Source organism: Papaver somniferum, chromosome 1 (genome assembly GCF_003573695.1).
Source record: "Papaver somniferum cultivar HN1 chromosome 1, ASM357369v1, whole genome shotgun sequence".
NCBI lineage: Eukaryota > Viridiplantae > Streptophyta > Magnoliopsida > Ranunculales > Papaveraceae > Papaver > Papaver somniferum.
In genome coordinates, this window is record NC_039358.1 from 204035731 (window position 1) to 204046193 (window position 10463).

Below are 10463 nucleotides of genomic sequence, written 5' to 3' on the forward strand. Positions count from 1 at the left end.
AAGGAAACAACACCCGGATCAACAAAACTCAAGGAAGCGTAAGACGAACTAGTTGGAAAATCAACTCCAGAATGGATCGGCTACTCCTGAAGGACATAAAGTCCAAAACTATCCAGATCTTCAGCACCAAGCTAAAGCTGGAGTAAGAAACCTAAGTCCCCAACCTCAAATATGGGAGGCAACAACTCTTCTTTTCAGACCGTCGGTAACTGTTTTTACTTACTATAAAAAGAAAGACTTATTTGCTATTAGAAGTCGAAAAATGATTTCTATAGTGTTATCCAAACGGGCTATAAAGAACTGCGAACTCGGGGAATTCAAGCCTAGTTGCTTTTAGAAATTGAAGAACAGTTTTAAGGGGTTGCCAAAACAGCCTCTAAATGTAGTGTCAGAACAACATAATTTTACAGGCACTTCTCTAATTTAATATTATGGTTTGATTAAGTGTAACAAAACTGTTCTATTTAGCAACAAATAGTAGTCATAAATAATGTAAATGATAATTAACATTCGGAACAAATAAAGGAATCAAGTTGACACAGGTAATTTCGACACAGCATGGCTTCTTTGATTAAAATTTTCTGACAGCGCAGCACTACACCAGGTCTTCGATTGCAATAAATGTGTATTTTTTACCTCGGAATTTATCGTGTTCGCCATGCTTCTAATCTATATACAGAATACTTCAAAAAGATCAACTTCATACTTCCTTAAGTGTTCCAACTACCAGTCTTCTCTGAACCTCTCTTGCTCCACCAATCAATATAATGCGCCGCATCACCCACTCCACTACCATTCTATTCACAAAGAGGGAAACGAAGAATTAGCAACACTAAGCCACAAAATTGAAATTAGAAAACGCTGACATTTTTGTAACGACTATATTCTATGCATTCATATATGGCTTAAATATCCTAAGTCCTTTGCTTAGTGTTACAGATTGAGCAATTTGAGTTCACAGATAAGAAAATATTCTCTGTTGCTCATATATATAACCTCCTTTGCTTTACTTATTTGGAATAGAAAAGCCGTCTAGTTAAGTAAACAGTGACAGTTCGTATCTACGATTTGTTATAGGAATAAGAGAGATTCAGCACACCTTTAGATAAGTCAAAAAGGAATCAATAATCATCAGATCGACCAAAACCACCTGATGAACGACCACCACCACCAAAACCACCTGATGAACGACCTCCACCACCAGAGCCACCTCGACCACTGCCGCCATAACTGCCTCCAGATGATCTACCTGAACCGGATCCCCCAAAAGAACCAAAACGTCCAGAACTAGAATCGTCGTATCTGTCTCCGCCTGAACGACCAGATGATCTACCACCATAATCACCTCCTGACCCAAAACCACCTCCTCGTGATCCACCACCTCCTGATCCAAAGCCACCTCCTCGTGATCCAAATCGAGCACCACCCATGCCTCCAAACATGTCGTCACTTCCGCCAGTAGCAGCAATTTTAGGGAGCTGAAGAGACGGGCAAAATTAAACATTCAGGTAGCTAATATGAAACTAACTCAGAAACTGAGAACAAAATCCTACAACAAAAAAAGAGAGAAAAAAAGTTGTGTCACGACGACATGCCAAAATATATTTTGTTGCCGTGTCGACAAGTCTGACACGGCTCACTTCCCGAGAAATACATATATCAAAATTTTAGCCAATTAGCCAATTCAGGCCTTAATGTACCTAGTCATATAACTCCACTGTGCGGTGACAGTTGAGCCACAGGCCAACTGCTACAACTAATTTATCAGACCATGAAGACAAGTAGAAAATTTCAGTGTAGTCTGCTTTTCGCAATGCTAATCTACACAGTGTTTTTGTATGTATGTATTTCGCTATCTATGATAAACTACTGACCTACTTTGGATATGCTAAATCCCCGTTTTCTAGTTTCTTACGCTATCGTGTCAAGGTAACATATTGGACACAAGCTGCGTTACGTCGACACGTATCAGTATCCTGTTTCCAGTACGGTACCTTGATACGACAACACGAGAAACTAGAAAAGGGGGACATGGATAGCGACCCTAGCAAAATACATATGATTAATAAAGAAGGCATTAGAAATACAGACTCCATTGATATCTATCTCTATTTCTGCTAAGAAGATCTAATGAAGATCAGTGGAGAGTTACGGGAGCATCTCTATTTTTATTACTAAAGATAAAACTCCTAATAGAAGCCAAGAAGTTATCTTTTTACCAAAGATAAAGGTTCTTATAGAAGCTAACATAGAGAAAATGTCTTCTTTCCCAAATAAATATCTATAACTAAGCCGTGTCTGACACGCGCGTCCATGTCCAAACGTGTAGACACGGTTTGAAAAAAAATTGACGTGTCGCCATAACACAGGACTAAAGACACTGACCCCATGTTCATGTCGCCGTAACACAGTAAAAAAGAAACCTACTGAATTTGTAAAAATGGGAGCATTCTCTATTTGTTTTTGTTTTTCCAACTTAAAATAAGCACCACTGGGAATAATCCCAACATTGATAAGACACGTATAGTGTACACAGCCTCAAATTTAGAGTAAAAGTAACCAACCTCTTTAAACTTGCCTCCCACATCTCTCTCAATACCCCTCACAGCTCTGGTCTGCTGATCTGAGTGGATTAGAATTGCACTACCTTTCTTTCCAGCACGTCCTGTTCTGCCAGACCTATGAACAAAGATCTCCGAAGTGCTAGGAAGCTCGTAATGTATAACCTGTATAAGAAAGAGATGATATTAAGTTCAGGATTACAGATTGCAATTGACAGTAAAGCATGCAACGACATTATGAAAATATGCATAAGAGAGCTGCCGGAAAGGATGCAACCAATAAAGACCCAACATCGAAGACTGGTAGCAAAAGCAAGGTGCACATAATACATATAAGAGGGGAAGACAACAATTACTCTTTAGATATGGAAGGTAAGTTAATAAAATAAAATTCTCTAGGTTACTTGAACAGATTGAAGAAAAGAATCACAAGTAATTTGAAAATCAACTCCTTAATAATGCACACTGTATAGAAAATGCGTTAAAGAAAAGAAATGAGCTTTGAAATTTAGAATACATACAAGATCGACGTTAGGAACATCAAGTCCACGAGCAGCAACATCAGTAGCAACTAAGACATTGAATGACCCATCTCGAAAACCCGCAAGGGTCCTTTCCCTCTGATTTTGTGAGATATCTCCATGCAATGCCTCACACTTTAAGGTTCGTCCCATAGAGTAAGCTAGTCGATCAGCATCACGTTTTGTTTGGGTGAAGACAATAGTCTTTCCACCTTTTGCATGTTCCTGGCAACCACAGGAGAGATCAGAAAACAAATAAAGGGGATAACTGAAAGACCACAAGCAAAGAATTTGAAGAGCCATTCAATAGGCGAAATGATATAATGAGAGCATACAGCTATAACTTGTATAAAAGAAGACGTCAAAATAGAATGTGGGATCTTACTGTTATTAGAGGTGCAATAATTGATGCCTTTCCGTACGTGTCTGCTGCAATTGAGTATAGCGAAATACCCTCAGCCAGTTTCTGATCTGAATCTCCCACCTGCAGTAAATGTCAGACTTGAATAAGTATTATAATTCAAAAGAATCGCTATTATAAGATTTAACTAGCTAATTCATCGGTTCGAGCTCCTTGTGTAGATGACTCCATCAACAAGCATTTTGCTCGTACCCATAATAATCTAGATATGAAGCGACAAGTATGAAAAGAAAAACAAAGGAGTTGATTCATTACTCACAAGATCAACAGTTAATGGATCTTTAAGGTACTTCTGGGTCAGCTTTCTTATCCATGGTGGCATTGTAGCTGAGAACATCATACTCTGACGCTTCTTAGGTAGCTTCTGTAATATCGTTTCAACATCTTCGTCGAAGCCCACAGCAAGCATCTGATCAGCCTCATCAAGAACAATAAACTGAACTTCGGACAAGTTTAATGAACCTCTGTTACAGAGGTCAATGATACGACCAGGAGTACCAACAACGACATCAACTCCATAATTAAGCGTACGCGTCTGCTGTTGTACGGGCACACCACCATAAACACATAATGTATCCAGGTCCTTTGCAGATTCATGGAATTCCTTCTCAACTTGTCTTGCAAGTTCTCTAGTTGGAGCCAAAACCAAAGCCAATGGATTTCTTCCTTTCCTATTGATATTCAACACGATAACAACAAGAACATATTCAATCGCAACAGAACTACAAATCAAACCCTTTAAAACATTCAAAGTAAAAGTGAAACAAAACACACAACATACCCATGTTTGGCATTGAACTTTAAGATTTTATCCATAATTGGAATCCCAAATGCAAGTGTCTTCCCTGTACCAGTTCTTGCTCTACCTATCATATCGCGCCCCGCCATGGCCGGCTCCAGTACGGCTCTCTTCACAATGAGCACAACAAATGAGCTAAACCACACCACAAAATTTCAATTTGGCCTATTTTTAAGCAAAAATGTATCACTTTTTCTGAAACGGAGGTGGTAATCACTAATGCAATACTCAATCAATGTGAGCAATTCAAAATACTAGAAAACAAACCCTAATTGAGAAAAAGGAGTACCTGAATAGGGAAAAGTTTGGTGATTCCTCTCTTAGCCAAAGCTGTAGTAATCTCCTCTTCAATCCCAAGCTTAGAAATCTCAAGACCTTCATCTTTCTTACCACCAATACCCACAGAGACCTTGTCTTCATCAGATGAATCATCACTAAAACTAGCAAACTCAGCTTTACCTAAAAAAGACGATGCCCTAATTTCTAATGGATTAGTTGAAAAATGAAATTGACGAACCCCAAGAAACCCATTTCGTCCATATCTCTCAGAAACCTTACAGAAATCTCTCCTTTCGCCAGTACTAATACTGGATTGTGATGGAGATGGAACTGTATGAAACGATTCAATTGAAAGCATCAAAGCAGTGAGTGTCTGCTTTGATGCAATCGAAGATGAAGCTATTGATGTACATGATTTCCTTAGAAGGTGATTCATTTTTGGAACCCTAGATTTGGAGAAATCAAAAGAGGCTGGTTTTTGTTAAACCTTGGAGAAGAAAAAGAGGCACTTTTTTTAGATATTTTATGTCAAAGGAGATATTTTTGAGATCATTTAAGGGTTTAAGACTGTCTTTTTCTTAGGCGGTGGTAACCGGTTTTAGTTGGAGCTAGAATCATTTTTATTTATGGGACTTGGTTTTGGAACCAATTTTTTCACCAGCCGGAAGGAAAGTCATCGGAGTTTGTTTTTTCAGAACGTCCGGCAAAACTTTTACAGGTCACAGGTAAAGGAGCTCAAGCAGTTGCCATATCAATCAAAACATTCTGCAAGTGTGAGATTTTTTCCTGTATAAAGAAAACCTAGATATAACTTGGTATCTGCCAGTAATATATTGCGCTCAAATTCAATATCGAAAAATCTAATTCCATACACTTTAAATTCTCTGAATATCATAAAAGAAAATGAAAACTTGGAGAAATGTCATGTTCTTCGAGACATAAGCAGACTAATGACATACAGAAAGTGACTAAACTGCCAAGGGATCAGACATTGGGGCGTTTGTCTCCAATAAGAAACCGAGTCTTTATAGGCATTTTAGATGCAGCTATCTTAATAGCTTCTCTGGCTACATTTTCAGTAACTCCGCCAATTTCATAGATTATCCGACATGGTTGAACAACAGCTACTCGAAATGCTGGATTTCCTTTCCCCCTACCCATACGCACTTCTGCAGGTTTTTGTGTAACGGGTTTGTCGGCATAAATACGTACCCAAAGTTTTCCACCACCTTTAGTATACCGTGTCATTACTCTTCTCCCTGCTTCTATTTGTTTAGCTGTGATCCAAGAGTGATCAAGTGCCTGAAGAGCATAACTACCGAAACTGACATGATTGCCTTGATGAGCTATTCCTTTCATTGTTCCTTTAAAATGCTTACGGTATTTGGTTGTTCCCTGATTCCATATAAACAATCTGAATTAGTACATTCTATTAAACTGTGATCCAAGAGTGACGCAATGGAATCTAACTAATTTGTGGAATCAAAATTCATAACAAGAGTTACCGTACTTATAAAAACCAGTGACAGAGGAGCGACTAACTGAAAAGAATCCTACTGCCTACTTCTATTCAGATCTCATCCAGGCTCTCAGGTGTCCCTAGGTGATGTACAAATAAATCGAAGTTTCAACAAACCCATCACCTTAAAAGAGTACAGGTTTATGGATAAACAACGGAATGATTCGGTGCAATGCTCAGTCATATCACCCAAGTTATGTATCTCCAGAAGTTCTCAGCGATTGAGTATGAAAGATATATTAATATTTGAAAAACAACAATAATTCAAACACAACTTGAAAACCCTTAAAGGAAAACGACTGAAAGAAAAAAGAATGAAACTTTTAATAAGAATTGAAACTAATACAGATTCAGATCTCTTGTTTTCTGGTGCTGGGAGCATATGATTAGGCTATTCGACCAGTCATTATAGACCTATTAGCATAGTTGCCAGATTAAAGCCTCTAAAATGCCACTCTAAATGCCCACCTAGATAATATAATCTACCGTCCTGAACAACTATCATATTTTTCCATACAACTGCAAAATCTGTTTCAGAATGGAAGACAACACAATCTAAGATATGGTACAACTATTATATACGTAAAGCCTCGCAACAATACCATCAAAAATTTGTACATGAGCAAATAAAATACTCCATGCTTGCAAGGTCGGCATTTGGTGGGCACGATACAGATAATGGTATGGCAAACAAGGCAGAGCAAAAACTAGTGCTTACTGCTAAGAAGTCTAAAACCCGTACTGTAGTTGTTGAAATTGTGAGCCTGGTTTCCCAATACACCTTATGCTTTATCAGATCCAGGTTAGTAGCGGACCAGAAAAATTTGTATGACAATGGGTCTGTGCAAGTTGGTAACTACATAAGAACATATAAAACGATGGCATACTTGAAAATGTTGGCTCATAAACACTGAAGCACTGACGCATAATAATGATGGAACTTTACATGTGTCTGAAAAAAGTTAAATAGGTAGATGTGCCGGATGAAGTCTGGATACAAAAGACAGTTTTAGATCATTACATGCTGCACACCAAAAGGAAAATACGGGAATGTTGAATTCAAAAATTGTATCCTCTTACGAATACAGATAATGGCATGGCAAACAAGTCTGGATAAAAACTAGTGTTCGGCGCTAATCTAGAAGTCTAAAACCCCGTGATTAACTACTAGTTGATGAAACTGTGAGCCTGGTTTCCCAATACACACCTTATGCTTTATCAGATCCAGGTTAGTAGCGCACCAGAAAAAATTGTATGATAATGGGTCTGTGCTAGTTTGTAACAACATAGGATAGGAGCATATAACATGATTGCATACTAGAATAATATCGGAACATACACACTGACACATAATAATGATAGAACTTCGTGTATAGGACAAAGAGTTAACAACTTTGTTTAAATAGGTAGATCTACTTGATTAAGTCTGGATACAAAACACAGTTTTAGATCTAATTTCTTTTTTATATGTACGCTGATGATGCCTAAAAAATCGGAAAATATATAGAAGATTCGTCTTGCAGTTTTAGATCTAAGTGTGGGTAATACGACTACCCACACTGAATCAAGAACTAATAACAATTTAGGATGCCAGGGATACAAAGACTAAGCAAATAAAGAATTCCCCCATCTAACTATTTCTCGATTCACCAAAAAAGAAAAAACCTATCTAACTATTTCTCGATTCACCAAAAAAGAAAAAACCTATCTAACAATTTTGTTATCATAGTCATGAAAAATAATGACATCCGATAGTACCAGTGTAGTGGCAGCAGTTAAGAGACAGATATTCAGTAGGAGTTACAAAGGTGTTTATACATAATCACATATAAAATTTGTTTCCTTTATGCAAGACAAGACAAGACAAGATCAATTCTTTATGCTAATGTAAGGTAAAGTTTTTTATGTTTGCATATAAGTAGCCGGGGTCTGGGTGATACGTTACTCCACTAAGGACATCAATTAATCTCACAATGAACAAACGGATTTCAAACAATTTGAGAAGAAGTTCACAAACAAGGCAAATACACGAATTTTTAATTTAGTAGAAAATTGCTGAATTGAGTAGGAGCCTCCTAATTTACACAATACAAAGGAGTTCGACATTCAAATCTAATCAGTATGCTATCATAATGCAGCAGCTCAGGAATGACATGATTAAATGAAAACATATACTTAGTAAATAGACTAACCAGGTATAGTTTTCTTATTTGAGAGACTGAACTTAATTTCTTGATAACATTTTCCTTATGTGTTAGATTTTTTAATCAGTCCAGGGTACAGATGTACAGAGGAGGAGCCATGATTGTATTTAAGGTAGAAAGTGGTGCACAAAATGAGAACAAACTTACTTGCACATAAAAAAGATCACAGTAAGTAACCTGGAAAAGAATCTTCCAGTTTTTTGCCTAGATTTCAGGTGAGCTTTTAGTTAGATCCATTGTTTATCATAATCGTAAGCCATTCAAGTAGATTGGATTCTGTTACAACTACAGTGAGTAGAATGAAAAGCAAAAGCAATGACACCGAGACTAATTCGATGAAATTCAGATTGTGAAACAGACTATGTTTTCGTCTAGGTTTTCTGCTCCAATTTGTCAAAGACAAGTGAAGCAGTTAGGGTGATGTTTTTGATTCTACATTTTTGAGTTTGCCCCATTCAATTTATAAGTTCCTCATTCCAGTTTATGCCACAAAAAAACACAATTCAAGTCTATGCAAGTGAAACAGTTGAATGTAGAATACAGTTCATGATGATGAAATGGCTGTGATTAACAGTCTAGACAATAATGTATTACTCCTGAATTAAACATTTAGGGCTAAATCGAACAAACAAACAAAACTCTGAGGGAGAAGAAAAGGAAAAAATAGGGATTGATTTGATTGATTGATTACCTTACCAGTAGGAGAAGACTTGATTTGGAGTGGAGTTGAAACATGAAATCCTCTAACCGCCGTCCCCATTAACCCATTACTAGTACTAGTTTGAGATGATTGAAACAAATGAAGTGAATCCATTGATTTCATCAAAGCATTCAGTGTCTGCTGCTTCGATACAATTGGAGAAGAAGAACCCATTAAACTCCATGATCTCCTTATCAACTGATTCATCTTTTTTTGTTTTTATGAGAGAAGTCACAGAGAAAGAAAAAGAAACCCTAGACTGAAAATAAAAATAAAAATGAAGGATCTTTGATTATCAGAGAAAGAAGACGACGTATTAATGGGCCTTGGCTTGATCCATTGTGTTCGACATTGGGCTTTGTCCAGTAAGCTAACTCACCTGATTGCCTAGATGCCTGCCTACCAAATGAAATGACAAGGATTGTATGATGGAAAATTTCTTGTTTGGTCATAAACCCATAAGGTTATTTATAATAGGGTCCAATCAGAATTTTCTTTTATCTGAAGGTCCATAATTAATTAAAACATGAAAATGACCACAATACCCTGACTACCAAACGTGTGTGTCTACATGCTCATTATATCTAGTACATACATGCTACACAGTTTATGAAATTCGAGTACATATCCGCTACACTGCTTACATAATTTGAGTACATATCTGCTACACTGCTTACAGGTTAAAAAAAAACAGGATCTCTCTAGTGCTCCACTCCCATTGGACCACTTCCCTCAAAAAGCGCCAACACTCTTAACATCAGACATATTGAACCTGTAAATGTGACCAAAATGTAACAATTAAAACATAACAACAATCAATATATAAATAACAGAACAAAAATGAATAGTACAAGTAATATGACAACATCAAGATTAATACTACCTAACGATGGTTCAGTTTTATTTCGGTATTCCATATATGTGTTGAATAGTACATATTAGGTAGTACATATACTACCTAATGAATAGTACAAGTAATTTGACAACATCAAGATTAATACTACCTAATGTTAGATAATACCAGAGCTCGTCCTGCTGGTAATGGCACATCTCCAACTTTCCCAATGCTTATATCAAATGACACTATAACATCTGAGGTTCTCATTCGGTTGGCCGTTTTATTGCCAAAACAGTGAAGAGCTCCGTTAAATAGCAAACCATAAGTGATGTTATAATCAATAAAAGGAAAAAAGTATGTGTTAAGGCATACAGTACGTGTGTTAAGTAACACACATTTATTTGTTAAACAAGTCTTTTGTATTTTAGGAAATTGGTTTACGTTAGGAAAGTGTCTATGTTTAGAGTTTGATCTTAGTTAGGAAAGTGTCTTGAGTGGTAGTCAAGTTTGTGAACAATATAAATAGGTTGTTGAGCCATGAATGTTAACACATCGAATTATTATCAATGTAGTCTTTTATGCTTCCGCGTTTGTGCTCTCCTCTCTCTTGTTCGTTCTTTA

At 37.0% G+C, this 10463-nt stretch overlaps 2 protein-coding genes across 2 annotated transcripts; both read right to left on the bottom strand.

Annotated features, from left to right (window-relative positions):
* Nucleotides 1–386: 386 nt before the first annotated feature.
* LOC113312853 (DEAD-box ATP-dependent RNA helicase 53, mitochondrial-like) lies at nt 387–5113 on the bottom strand. The gene is made up of 8 exons (XM_026561587.1): nt 4592–5113; nt 4285–4412; nt 3763–4174; nt 3468–3566; nt 3083–3307; nt 2565–2726; nt 1100–1478; nt 387–797 (listed from the first exon to the last, which is right to left on the bottom strand). Exons 1-7 carry the CDS (start codon nt 5015–5017, stop codon nt 1122–1124), a joined length of 1809 nt encoding a protein of 602 aa, XP_026417372.1. The 5' UTR covers nt 5018–5113; the 3' UTR covers nt 387–797; nt 1100–1121.
* A 272-nt stretch (nt 5114–5385) lies between these two features.
* On the bottom strand, nt 5386–9276 carry LOC113312859 (50S ribosomal protein L16, chloroplastic-like). Its single transcript, XM_026561594.1, has 2 exons — nt 8996–9276; nt 5386–5976 (listed from the first exon to the last, which is right to left on the bottom strand). The coding sequence occupies exons 1-2, from the start codon at nt 9209–9211 to the stop codon at nt 5566–5568; spliced, it is 627 nt and encodes a 208-aa protein (XP_026417379.1). The 5' UTR covers nt 9212–9276; the 3' UTR covers nt 5386–5565.
* Between the last annotated feature and the right edge of the window lie 1187 nt (nt 9277–10463).